General features: G+C 40.2%; 1 protein-coding gene across 3 annotated transcripts in view; it reads left to right on the plus strand.

Moving 5' to 3' along the window:
• Positions 1-14,324, plus strand: part of CUL2 (cullin 2) — an 85,485-nt gene that overhangs the window by 18,713 nt on the left and 52,448 nt on the right. For all 3 annotated transcript variants that reach the window (XM_023218157.1, XM_023218159.2, XM_023218160.2), the window contains exons 3-4: positions 8,378-8,480; positions 10,687-10,781. In XM_023218157.1, coding sequence (XP_023073925.1) covers positions 8,378-8,480; positions 10,687-10,781 — 198 coding nt within the window. The remainder of the gene's footprint in view (positions 1-8,377; positions 8,481-10,686; positions 10,782-14,324) is intronic.

The raw sequence follows: 14,324 nt of genomic DNA on the forward strand, positions 1-14,324 counted from the left end.
TGGAATGCAGCGGGGGAGCAAGTCATGTGATTTTGGGGGAAAGAGTGCGCTTGGTGGAGAGTGAACAGCAAGTTCAGTGACTGGGGTGGAAGCGTGTGTTTTTTTTTTTTTTTGAGACGGAGTCTTGCTCTGTCGCCCAGGCTGGAGTGCAGTGGCGCAGTCTTGGCTTACTGCAAGCTCTACCTCCCAGGTTCACACCATTCTCCTGCCTCAGTCTCCTGAGTAGCTGGGACTACAGGTGCCCACTACCATGCCCGGCTAATTTTTTTTCGTATTTTTAGTAGAGACAGGGTTTCACCATGTTAGCCAGGATGGTCTCGATCTCCTGACCTCATGATCTGCCCGCCTCGGCCTCCTAACTTGCTGGGATTACAGGCATGAGCCACCGCGCCCAGCTGGAAGCGTGTTTTTCATTAGATTACCTACATTTGTGAATTGAGAGCTTTATGTAACAATGCAGATTGGTGATTTCTCTGGGATACCCTGAAGCCTGGTTCCCTGCATTCCTCCATGACAGTGATCTGCTAGACCTAACTAGTGCTGCCCTCTCTAGTAATCTTCTGGGGCTACAGAAGGGCTGCCCTCATTATATGGGACATACATTCTTTAGAAAAGCTCTGATTTCATAAGATAGTGGTTCAGCTTGTTCTCAATGTCTAATTCAGTTGTTAATATTAAGCTGAATGTGGATGCAAGAACAGTAAAGTTCTTTAGACCAACAGAAAACCATTTAATTCCTTACAACTCCAGTAGGCAGTAAGGGAAGTTTGTTAAGCCAACTATGTTCTGGGCACTGAAGACATGTAAAAGGGTGATGACATTTCAGAAGGCTTCACAGTTTGCAAAGATCTTTTATATTTTTTATGCTATTTGATATCTCAAACAAGTCCATCAGATCAGTGGTGCAAAAATAATTACTTGACTGTAACAGATGAGGAAACTGATGTTAGAGGTAAGGGACTTACTTGTCCAGGGTCACATAGGTAGTAATTGATGGAGCACAGACTTGAATATAGTATCTTAAACATCCAATTTCCCATGCTTTCTAGTATATCTAGAGGATAACCAATGCAGATTCTGCCTTTGAATTAGATAGCTGATCTTTCTGTGGAACCTTATGGATTGGGGCAAGAATCTTAATAAAAGTTGAAAAAGTGTTGCTACTTGTATGTTAGTGAGATTGGTCTAGGCATGTTCTTAGGTGCTTTGAAGCATATTTTAACCAAAGGAGCAGAGAGGGAAGAGGAGTTGGTTATAGATGACTACAAGACGAGCAAGAGGAGGGAAAATGAACAGGAGGTAAAGAAAAAATAATTAAAATGTGTTCCTCATCGTTGTTCAGAATTGACAATTTCTTGGTTTTTAAGTGGTTTTGAAATAGATTACTTCCCTGGAAAGTGACCCCTTCAGTCACTGTTATTTCTCTGATGTTATTTGTTTGGTCCATCTAATATGGTTTAGTTATTCTTTTTTTTTTTTAATCTTTACTTTTTAGAGACAGGGTCTCACTCTGTCACCCAGGCTGGAGTACAGTAGTGTGACCACAGCTCACTGCAGCCTCGACCTCCTAGGCTCAAGAGATCCTTCCATCTCAGCCTCCTGAGTAGCTGGGACTACAGGCATGTACCACCACACCTAGATGATTTTGTTAATTTCTTTGTAGAGATGAGGTCTCACTATGTTGCCCAGGCTGGTCTTGAGCTCCTGGGCTCAATCACTTCTCCTACCTTGGCCTCCCAAAGTGCTAGGATTACAGGTGTGAGCCACCTTGCCCAGCTGGTGGCTGGGCTAGTTATTCTTCACTTGATCCTGAATTTTCTTTTCCCCCAAAATAAAAAAAAAATCTGCAAAAATAATGATTAAAGAGTATAGACTGGGCACGGTGGCTCACACCTTTAATTCTGACACTTTGATAGGCCGAGGTGGGTGGATCACGAGGTCAGGAGTTTGAGACCAGCCTGACCAACATGGCAAAACCCCGTCTCTACTAAAAATAAAAAAAATTAGCCGGGCGTGGTTGTGGGTGCCTGTAATCCCAGCTACTCGGGAGACTGAAGCAGGAGAATTGTTTCAACCCTGGGAGGCAGAGGTTGCAGTGAGCCAAGATTGGGCCTGCACTCTAGCCTGGGCAACAAGAGCAAAACTCCATTTCAAAAATAAATAAAAGGCTATGTTACTGATTGTTATAAGGTAAAATTCCATCATTTTCCCTGTTATTTTGCCCAAGAATATAAAGTTCACTTCTGACCCTTAATATCTTAAGTAGAAATTTTAAGGGCCATACAATGTAAATATTTTGAAAAGGAAAAAACAGGTCCCCCCACATTGTTTCAGATATGCATTATTATTTGAACTTTTAGCATGCATTTGTGGGGAGTGTGGATATATATATAACACAAATATGGACAAGTTCATAAAATACACTGTTGCACAAATAATTATAATGCAAGCAATTACGTTATCAATAGAACATTGAACAATAGAACATTGTCAACATTCACTATAACCCCCCCCGAGACACGTGACCCTCTAAGTTCACAATCCCACCCGTTTCTCTAGGAGCTAACTACTATCTTGATTTTTGTGCCTATTGTTTTTGTGGTTCTTTTTTTTTTATTAGACATAATGCAGTGATCTCAGCTCATTACAGCCTCTACCTCCCAGGTTGAAGTGATTCTCACACCTCAGCCTGCTGAGTAGCTGGGATTAAAAGTGCCCGCCACCATGCCTGGCTAGTTTTTTTATTTTTGGTAGAAATGGGGTTTTGCCATGTTGGCCAAGCTAGTCTCAAACCCCTGGACTCATGTGATCCAGGCACCTTGGCACTTCCGAAGTGCTGAGATTACAGGTGTGAGACATGGCGCCCAGCCTTTTGTGGTTCTTAAATGGTGAATTCTTTGATTCTTGGACTTTATATAAATAGAATAAATAATAATGGTGAATCTTTTTTTTTTTTTTTTTTTTTTTTTTTTTTGTGGCAGGGTCTCTGTTGCCCAGGTTGGAGTGCAGTGGTGTGATCTTGGCTCGCTGCAGCCTCCACCTCCTGGGTTTAAGTGATGCTCATGCCTCATCCTCCTGAGTAGCTGGGATTACAGGTATGTGCCACCATGCCTGGCTAATTTTTGTATTTTTGGTAGAGGCAGGGTTTCACCATGTTGGCCAAGCTGGTCTTGAACTCTTGATCTTAAGTGATCCCCCCCTGCCTCGGCCTTCTAAAGTTCTGGGATTACAGGTATGAGCCACTATGACCAGCCAATGGTGAATTCTTTGATTTTTGGACTATGTATAAATAGGCTGTACCTGGCCCTGTTCTGGTTTACGTTTACTCAAGGTTTTCTCTCTTTTAGTAGCTGTTAGGACAGATTTCCAGACTCCAGCAGCATAATGTAGACATTTTCCTACTTGAGGAGAAGTAGCATCTAAAAGGTTATAGTGAGTCCAAAGTGATTGTTAGGGGAGACTTAATATTGCCTTCCCTCAATGTATTTCTTCCAGGTAGGAAAATGAGTTCTTCCTCCCATTTAAACCCATGCATACTGTTGTCTTCATTTGTTTTTTGTTTGTTTGTTTGTTTTTTTCTGAGACAGAGTTTTGCTCTTGTTGCCCAGGCTGCAGTGCGATAGTGCGATCTTGGCTCACTCCAACCTCTGCCTCCTGAGTTCAAGTGATTCTCCTGCCTCAGCCTCCCAAGTAGCTGTGATTACAGGCATGTGCTATCACACCCGGCCAATTTTGTATTTTTTTTAGTAGAGACAGGGTTTCACCATGTTGGCCAGGCTGGTCTTGAACTCCTGACCTCAGGTGATCTACCTACCTTGGCCTCCCAAAGTTCTGGGATTATAGGCATGAGCCACCACGCCTGGCCATCATTTCTAGTTTGTATTCTATTAGGCATCTCTTTCAAACATAGACCAATTTTGATGTCATTTGAAAATATTGAGGCAGGTCATCTGTATCCTTGACACTTTTCACAAGTGTTAGGAGAAGGTCTTAGTAGCCATGGAGTCTGTACATAGCAGTCCATCATTCTTTCTTGGATTTTACCGATGGGGAAAGATTTCAGGTGTGTTTGGTGCATCAGCAACTGCCTCACTCTATTCTAAATTATATCAGGCTAATAGATATTTGTTCACATTGATTCACTAGCTGTACACTTGAAAATTTTCAATTTAATTAGTCATTTTTTATCCTTGCTTGCTAATTCATGATTTTATAGATACTGCGTTTGTATTCTTTCTCATTAGAAATGTCAGCAAATCTGGCAGGGCGCAGTGGCTCATGCCTGTAATCCCAGCACTTTGGGAGGCGATCACCTGAGTTCAGGAGTTCGAGACCAGCCTGGCCAACATGGTTAAACCCCATCTTTACTAAAAATACAAAAAAATTAGCCAGGCGTGGTGGTGCTCAACCGTAATCCCAGCTACTCGGGAGGTAGGCAGGAGAACTGCTTGAACCTGGAGGGTGGAGGTTGCAGTGAGCCAAGATTGTGCCACTTCACTACCTGGGCAAAAGAGCGAAACTCTGTCTTTAAAAAAAAAAAAAAAAGTCAGCAAATTCCTTTTTACTGTTAATTTAATTTAATTTTATTTTTTAATTGTCAAATCCTTTTTTGGTTGTCTTACCATTTTCAATTTTTTAGATAACCTTTACTTTTACTCCCGTTGCAAAACTCTTACTGTTTTTGACCCACAGCATAATAGAGTTCATACTATTAAATCTCAAAATTAAGCCCAAGCATAGGAAACACCTTTTAATAGAGAGCATGAAATAAGGTAAATAACTTTGCTGCTGATTAGGACTATCTTTTGGTTGCAGCTAAGAGCTTTCATTCTGGAACAGCTTAGTTTCTGACTGAGACGTTTTTAAACTGGAAAGTTCATAAATAGAAGAGTTTTTGTATTCTGGCTCCCTAAAAAATGACTTAGGAAAAGATAAGTCTAGTGAAAGAATGTTTAAGTTGAAATCTGACCTCTAGTTATTTTGTGTTTTGTTTTTTTGTTTGTTTTTTTTTGAGATGGTGTCTCACTCTGTTGCCAGGCTGGAATGCCGTAGTGTGATCTTGGCTCACTGCAACCTCCGCCTCCCAGGTTCAAGCAATTCTCCTGCCTCAGCCTCCCGAGTAGCTGGCATTACAGGCATGTGCCACCGCACCTGGCTAATTTTGTATTTTTAGTAGAGACAGAGTTTCACCATGTTGGCCAGGATGGTCTTAATCTCTTTTTTAAATTAATTAATTCTTTATTTATTTTGAGATGGAGTCTCGCTCTATAGCCCAGGCTGGAGTGCAGTGGCATGATCTCAGCTCACTGCAACCTTCACCTCCTGGGTTCACACCATTTTCCTGCCTCAGCCTCTCCAGTAGCTGGGACTACAGGTGCCTGCCACCACGCCTGGCTAATATTTTTGTGTTTTTAGTAGAGATGTGGTTTCACCATGTTATCCAGGATGGTCTCAATCTCCTGACCTCGTGATCTGCCCATCTTGGCCTCCTAAAGTTCTGGGGTTACAGGCGTGAGCCCCCCACGCCTGGCCTCGATCTCTTGACCTTGTGATCTGCCCGCCTTGGCTTCCCAAAGTGCTGGGATTACAGGTGTCAGCCACCATACCCAGCCAACTTTTTTTGTCTTTTAAAGTGTCTTGTCTATAATCGAATCATAGCTGAGTGTTGGAGGTTGAAAAGCTCATTTTTGTAGGTGTTCTTCATAAGGGCTAAACATTTCCTGGTTGGTTGGATATTTGAATAGGTTAGAGAAAAAGAACATATTTAATTGGTTAAAATTATACAGTGGCTTGAGACCCAAAACTATGGTGAGTTAAAACATGAACTTTAAAATTTTATGAAGGTGGATTCACTCCATTAAAAAAATACATATATTCTGGAAGAGTCCGACAGTGCAGAAATACTATGTATGGAATGAAGTAGGAGAGTCTACCTGTACCACCTCTCTTGTGTAGCTCCTTTCTGCTTAACCTGGAGATGTGACACAAATCCTTCCAGTAGATTTTGTTTACATTTACATGCAGTGGATATATTAATTTTGGCGTTGTGAGACATTTGGGCACATAATTAACATATGCAAAAATCATGGTATTGAATAGTTTTAATTTTTCAGTACCAATTAAGTCATATCTTTTTTTTTTTTTTTCTGAGACGGAGTCTCGCTCTGTTGCTCAGGCTGGAGTGCAGTGGCCAGATCTCAGCTCACTGCAAGCTCCACCTCCCGGGTTTACGCCATTCTCCTGCCTCAGCCTCCGGAGTAGCTGGGACTACAGGCGCCCGCCACCTCGCCCAGCTAATTTTTTGTATTTTTCAGTAGAGACGGGGTTTCACCGTGTTAGCCAGGATGGTCTCGATCTCCTGACCTCATGATCCGCCCAAAGTGCTGGGATTACAGGCTTGAGCCACCGCACCCAGCCTAAGTCGTATCTTTTAGAAGTAAGTGTGTATATGGCTTTAGGAAGATATAGTTGGAGCAAATAACATCATTATGTTGTATGAAAATTCTAGAAGTAGGTATTCAGAACCATAAGACATAATCTTTGTTAAAAGGTCCACATAGTCTTTGTTAAAAAGTCTACGTAATCTTTGTTAAAATGATTTAATTACTAATTATTATTAAAAATAAGTAAGGCTGAGTGTGGTGGCTCATACCTATAATCCCAGCACTTTGGGAGGCCGAGGCAGAAGGATTGCCTGAGCCCAGGAGTTTGAGACCAGCCTAGGCAACATGGTGAGACCCTGTTTCTACAAAAAAATTTTTTGAAGTAAAAATATAAGTAAATAAAGCTTAAAAATATATAAATAGAACCGATCAAAAATTTATAAATAAGTAAATAAATGTGGAGAGGGCTGCTTGTGCTTTCTGGGGTAAGGGAGCATGTGAGATTGATTTTCCATCTCCTTTTCTTCGGTAGGATTTAATAAATCGTCATGTGCTAGGAACTGTGCCTGGGAGCTGGGAGTATGGAGTTGATGAAGGATAGGCTAATGTGAATGGGAAAGGTATAAGTAAATTTTACTGTATAAAAATAAATTTTGTAGAAGAATATATAAAGTGTTGGGGGGGACATAGAGGAGGAAGAATTTGCATCCTTATTTTTAAGTTAATGTTTTTATTTCACAGTATTTCCTAATCTTTCTATTAAACATAAACACCTGACTTCATCCTGAATCATCAGCCTTATTTTCAGTTTGTATCAGCATCTTTAGTTAGGCTGATCTCAGGTTGCTCATAGGTCCTTTATCATCTACATTTGGTTAGTGATGGGCAGTTTATAAAGTACTTTAACATATATGAGTTTATTTGGGTAAACTATGGAGATGTCAGGGAAAGGTTCCTTATCTTTACCTTGGAGACACTTGGTGGTGGTCATCGTACCGATCAGATGGCATAGCTTTATCATGGAATAGTTCTGGAGTATAACCACCTGGAGGTCCTGACCTCTGTGTTACTCTGGTGTCAGTGTTCCTGTGGACAAATGAGCTGTTACCCCCAAAATGCCTTGTCACAGTGGTTGGAGGCAGCATATGAAACACCTAGTTCCCAGAATCATCATCTATTACCGTGTCTGGCCCCAAAGTTGTAAATGGGCTTTGCCTTAAGTCTTATCTTTTGTTCTTCTTGGTCTATAATGTTTCTAATTATTGGAGATGTTGAGAAGATCCAATAAAGCAAAGAATATTAAAAAAAAGAAAAAAAGGTAAAAGGAAATGCCACCCCAGAGAGGCTAGGAAACTGGTGAAGATCACTGGCTAGTGAAAAGTAAAGTCTCAGGTCTTACTTCTTTCCACTCCTCCTGTTATCTACCTCCGGTGAGACTTAGCAAGGTACTTAGTTGATGTTCAGAAACTTAATTGGTATTCCTATTCATGGTATATTTCTTCTGCTAGAGTAACGGTAGAGTATCCTAACTGCTATGATGTAGGAGACTGTGTCAAATGAATAATTTTTGTTTAGTTTCTCAGAATTGCTTAGACATACCTGCCTCTTGTCATATTCCATAGCTCGTCATTGATACTATGCTAATATCCATTCTAATATAAATCTTATTTTGTAGGATTCTGCGTAATTTGAATTTCCAGACACTCCCTCTGGATTTTAACCTCTCTGATAAGAACCGTTTTCCTTACAGTGTCTTCAAATAATTCTCAGTAAATACTTGTGGAACAAATAAGTGAATGAATCTTATAGTGCTTTTTAAAGTAAGCATGGTTATGTATTCTATCTTTGTCATATATATAACAGTATTATGTATATTATAAGCTAAACCATGGAAAGAAGTAATGTTTTTTCATTTTTTAATGCCAAACAAGGTAAATCTCATTATATTTTAAAGTTGTCTCCAATAAATATGAAAACCTTAATAATTTAACTAGAGATATCTATGCTTTATGTGTGGCCTATCCTGAACCCCTTGGAGAAAGACTTTATACAGAAACTAAGATTTTTTTGGAAAATCACGTTCGGCATTTGCACAAGGTAAGCAATGATACATACATGATATAAATATGTTGATAGTTGTGTGCCTTACTAGTGTACTGTTTTCCAGTGTAGAACTTTTATCAAGGTGAGCTTGTTTTGCTGCTGCTGCTGCTTTTTAAATTTTTTTTATTATTTTATTTTTTTGAGATGGAGTCTCGCTCTGTTGCCCAGGCTGGAGTGTAGTGGTGCGATCTCCACTCACTGCAAGCTCTGCCTCCCGGGTTCACACCATTCACCTGCCTCAGCCTCCCGAGTAGCTGGGACTGCAGGCACCCGCCACCACGTCTGGCTAATTTTTTGTATTTTCAGTAGAGACGGGGTTTCACCATGTTAGACAGGATGGTCTCGATCTCCTGACCTCATGATCCACCTGCCTCGGCCTCCCAAAGTGCTGGGATTACAGACATGAGCCACCGTGCCCAGCCTGCTTGTTTTAAATACAGGAGTAGCTGAGAATACAGACACACACCACCACACCTGGCAATTTTTTTTTCTTTTTTTTGGTAGAGACGGGGGTCTCACTATATTGCCTAGGCTGGTCTCAAACTCCTGGGCTCCAGTGATCCTCCCATGTTGGCCTCCCTTGTTTTTGCTTCTTAATCAGCATTTAAAAAATATATACATATTAAGATATTTGAGTCAAGCACTGTGTTGTTAGGGAAATCAGTTTACTTGCTCAGCATCTTGTAATTAGTAAATGAAGGAGAGGGTCAGCTCAGAGTTTGTTGAGTTTTAAAATGTACTCCTATTCCTCTGGATATTGTTTATACAGCCAAATTTTCCCTTGTTTTTTATTCGTATCTCTTGGTAATTCTCTGTCTTTATTATTTTCAGCTTTTTAGCTGCCTTTCATATGCTATATAAAGTCTTCCCAAAATCTAAAATTAAAAAGAAATGGTAAACGATGATAGAAGCTGTCTCTGTGACCAGTTTTTTGATTAGTATGCTACACATAGAGGGGCAGCATCACAGACATGATCTGTGTATAAACAGTGAATTTCACAGTATTTTGCTATAGACAGCATTTCTAACTTAATTTAGACTACTGATCTAATCAGGAACTGGGTGAGATAATTTTGTGCCTGCGTAAGAATCTTCACTCTGCTTTTTATTAGCTGTTGTAACCACGGGCAACTCACTTAACAACTACCTTATGGACTGAGTTTTGTCTTTCTTTATCTATAAAATGGGAGTAAAACAACACAGTTTATTTAAACTGTGTAACCCTGCACGTGGTCAGGAGTAGATACTTTTCTAAATGGTAAGAATTGGCCTGGTGTAGTGGCTTACACCTGTAATCTCAGCAGTTTGGGAGGCTGAGGCAGGAGGATCATATGAGGCCAGGAGTTCAAGACCAGCCTAGGCAATATAGTGAGACACTATCTGTACAAAAAAAAAAAAACCTCATAAGTAAGGCACAGTTGATTATGTGCTGTTTCCCTGAAAATACTGGAAAATGCTTTACTTTTGATTGTATATGACATGTGCATTTTAGTGTTCTAATGTGATCAGTTATCCACTTATGAAAGTGCTTTTGATAGCAAGTGTGTTAAAGTGGTCTTAAAGTGTTTATGTTTAGTATGTTAATTTAAAGTTCTACTATTGTCAGCTAGTGAACTTTGGTTACACCATAAACGATAACTATGTAAGACATTAGTAATTTTTTTGCAATTTTATATTTTAGGTTACATTGTGTGAATTTTTTTTTTTTTTTTTTTTTTTTAAGAGATAGAGTCTTCCTCTGTTGCCCAGGCTGCAGTACAGTGGTAGGATCTTGGCGTGATGGAGTTCAAGTGATTCTCCTGCCTCAGCTTCCCAAGTAGCTGGAACTTACAGGCGTGTGCCACCATGGCTGGCTAATTTTTTTGTATTTATTAGAGATGTTGGTCAGGCTGGTCTTGAACTCCTGACCTCAGGTTATCTGCTCACCTCTGCCTCCCAAAGTGCTGGAATTACAGGCGTGAGCCACTGCACCCGTCTCACTTTATTCTCTATTGTGGATGCTTCACTTTCATATTGAAGACTCACATCTTTCCCAGTTGTTTCATTTTTAATAAGTGCAGTTAATATGTATTGTGTAAATGTAATTTGTACAGTTTGAATTATGTAAATTATTTCAGAACATTAATTTTGATACATTTTATGGTTTACAGTGAAAATGATTATTACTTTTCAAGTAAAAATATTTTTCCTCTTTATATAGAGAGTTCTGGAGTCAGAAGAACAAGTACTTGTTATGTATCATAGGTACTGGGAAGAATACAGCAAGGGTGCAGACTATATGGACTGCTTATATAGGTGAGTGTGCCTTTAAAGTCTAGACAAGCTAAGCAGCGTTGCCTGCATTCAATAGTTGACAGGATAATTTTTTTATTACCTATTTCTCACTCACATGTGCAGAACTAAAGCATCCTCTCTGACATGGACTTTTCTCTGCTATGGGGAAGGGTCTATATAGTCAGGGTAAGGTGGGTATTTAGGAGCCAGGGAGTGTGTAGCATGTTCTGTGAAAAGTAAAACTGTCCTCAATTGCATGGCTCTGTTTCTTCTGATTGTTTGCAACCTGTAGCATGTGTTTAATCTCAACAGAGATCAATGTGAAAATTCAACTTGCATGAAACTTAGTGGGAAAATCTCAGCTCATGTCCCCTCAATATGTTCTTACTTGGCTCTAGCATTCAGTATTTTATGTTTGATGCAAATGATGTTAGATAAATTACTGGGTTATTTTCCCCTTGAAGTTCTGCATTCCCCATGCTCTAGGGGTATTGAATTACTTGTAGTTTCATGATGGCCCGTGGTCTCTCCCATTTTCCTGCCTTTCCTGGTGCTGTTCCATCTGCCTGGATTGCTCTCTCTTTCTTTTCCTGTTTTTCTTTCTTTTATTTTGTCCTTTTTTTTTTTTTTTTGAGGCAGGATCTCACCTCGGCTGCAGTGTAGTAGCATAATCTCAGCTCACTGCAGCCTCAACCTCCTGGGCCCTAGCAGTCCTCCCACCTCAAACCCCCTTCTCCCCAGTTGCTGGAACAACAGGTGTGCACCGCCATGCCCAGCTAATTTTGTTTATTTTTTGTAGAGATGCTGTCTCACCATGTTGCCGAGGATGGTCTTGAACTCCTGAGCTTAAGCAGTTCTCCCACCTCTGCCTTCCAAAGTGCTGGGATTACAGGCATGAGCCACTGTGTCTATCTAAATTAGTACTATTAAATTGGTGCTACTTATGAACTTTTAGTGTTGCAGCATATTTAGTATGTGTGTGTAAAATGATATGAGTAGTTAGTATCTCCATTTTTTACAGAGGAAGAAAGCAATGCTGAGAGCATGATTTTGTTGAAGGTCACTCAGCTAATGAATTGCAAAGGCGGGATTTAAACCCAGATCAGTCTGAATCTGAAGCCCATCCATTTAACTACTTAATTCTACCATAATCTTGTTCCAGAAGCATGCTATTTCACTTAAGTAGATTCTACTCTCAATCTTTTTCTTGTATAGGCATACTTTGGAGATGATTTGGGTTCAGTTCCAGACCACCACACAATAGAGGGAATATTACAATAAGACAAGTCACACAAATTGTTTGGTTTCCCAGTGCATATAAGTTATGTTTATGCTATACTGTAGTCAAAGTGTGCAGTAGCATTGTCTAAGAAAATGTGCACAACTTAATTTAAAATTACTTTATTGCTAAAAAAAAAAAATGCTATTGATCATTTGAGCCTTCAGCAAGTTGTAATTGTTTTGCCAGTCTTCTTGCCTGGGTGTTGAGGGCTACTGACTGATCATGGTGATGGTTGCTGAAGGTTGGGGAGGCAATGTGTGGCAGTGTGTCCAAATAAGACAACAATGAAGTTAGCTGCATGAGTTGACTCTTTCTTCACAAAAGATTTCTCTGTAGGGTGCAATGCTGTTGGATAGCATTTTACTTGCAGTAGAAATTCTTACAAAATTGGAGTCAGTCCTCTCAAACCCTGCCACCACCTTACCAGCTAGACTTACATGATATTGGAATCCTTTGTTGTCATTTCAACAGTGTTCATACCATCTTATTAGGAGTAGATTCTATCTCAGGAAACCACTTTTTCATCCATAAGAAGCAACTCCTTATCCATTCAAGTTATAGCATGAGATTGCAGCAATTCAGTCCCATATTCAGGATCCACTTCTGAGTTCTTTTGATGTTTCCACAACATCTCCAGTCACTTCCTTCTCTGGAGTCTTGACCCTCTCTAAGTCATCCATGAGGGTTGGAAGTGTTAACCAAAATGAGTGACTGAGGCAGGTGTCTCAATCAAGGTTTATTGAGCCAGCTTAAGGATGCACCCAGGAAAATGCAAGGCACAGATGCATCTGTGGCTGTTTTGTCCAAAGAGGTTCTTAGGAGGTTTAGTGTTTGTACATTTTCCTTAAAACATGAGGGATGGTGGCAGTGAGGCAAATGATTATCTACTTGTGAGACTAATTAATGCCCAGTAAATCTACATTTTATATAAGGTAAACCTTTGAAGAAAAAGGAAATAGAGGAAGAAAACAGTTGTTCAGACATCTCAGGGAGAGGTGAAGAATGATTACTGTCATCTTGCCTTTGCTGTGTGCCTGGGAATATCAGCTAAGAATTGACACTTACCGGGGGTCTGGCTAATATATAATGTTTCTACACAAAGTTGTAACAGTTATCCGTCCAGGAAAAGGATGACCATTTAGCATGACTCAGCCTCCAAGGTTAAATTCCTGTTTTGGCATAGGAGTTTTGGGAATCCTGAGATTTTATTTCCCTTTACAGAATTGGCATCTTCCAATCACCTGTTCATAATGATATTTAGACCTTCTCCCATGAATCATAAATGTTCTTTTATTTTATTATTAATTTTTGAGACCGAGCCTCGCCCTGTTGCCACAGCTGGAGTGCAGTGGCACAATCTCGGCTCACTTCAGCCTCTGCCTCCCAGGTTCAAGTGATTCTCCTTCCTCAGCCTCCTGAGTAGCTGGGATTAGAGGCACGTGCCACCACACCCGGCTAATTTTTGTATTTTTTTAGTAGAGATGGGGTTTCACCATGTTGGCCAGGATGGTCTCGAACTCCTGACCTCGAGTGTTCTGCCCACCTCAGCCTTCCAAACTGCTCGGATTACAGGCATGAGCCACCGTGTCCAGCCCAATGTCTTTATTAAGAAGCAAATATGTGGTTAATAAATTTGATTATAAAATACTACAGTGACTTATAAAATTAATAATGGTGTCCATATTAAAATGAAAAATGGCACTGTTAATATTTTAAATCATGACTTTATTAAATCTAATTAATTAATTAATTTATTTTTTCAGACGGAGTCTTGCTCTGTCGCCCAGGCTGGAGTGCAATGGTGCGATCTTGTCTCACTGCAACCTCCGCCTCCTGGGTTTAAGTGATTCTCCTGCCTCAGCCTCCTGAATAGCTGGGATTACAGGCAGCCACCACCATGCCTGGCTAACTTTTGTATTTTTTTAGTAGAGGTGGCATTTCACCATGTTGGCCAAGCTGGTCTCCTGACCTCAGGTGATCCGCCTGCCTCGGCCTCCCAAAGTGCTGGGATTACAGACGTGAGCCACCTCACCTGGCCATGACTTGATTTTAAAACATTGTATTTCAAGCTTAAATTTACCAAGAGTAGAAATCTGCAATAAGAAAGACATAGTTAATGTAAGTTAGTTTAAATTTTATTCTGTGAGGAAAAGATAATGCTGGTTTGTCCTAGCAGATACAAAGCATGTAAAGCTGCACTAAATTAGTAACCTGGCTCGAGAATATACATCCAGATCTTTGGAATGGATTAGTGAATTCAGGCCTGATCTGCAGATCTAGCA

Source organism: Piliocolobus tephrosceles, chromosome 9, assembly GCF_002776525.5.
Source record: "Piliocolobus tephrosceles isolate RC106 chromosome 9, ASM277652v3, whole genome shotgun sequence".
Classification (NCBI taxonomy): domain Eukaryota; kingdom Metazoa; phylum Chordata; class Mammalia; order Primates; family Cercopithecidae; genus Piliocolobus; species Piliocolobus tephrosceles.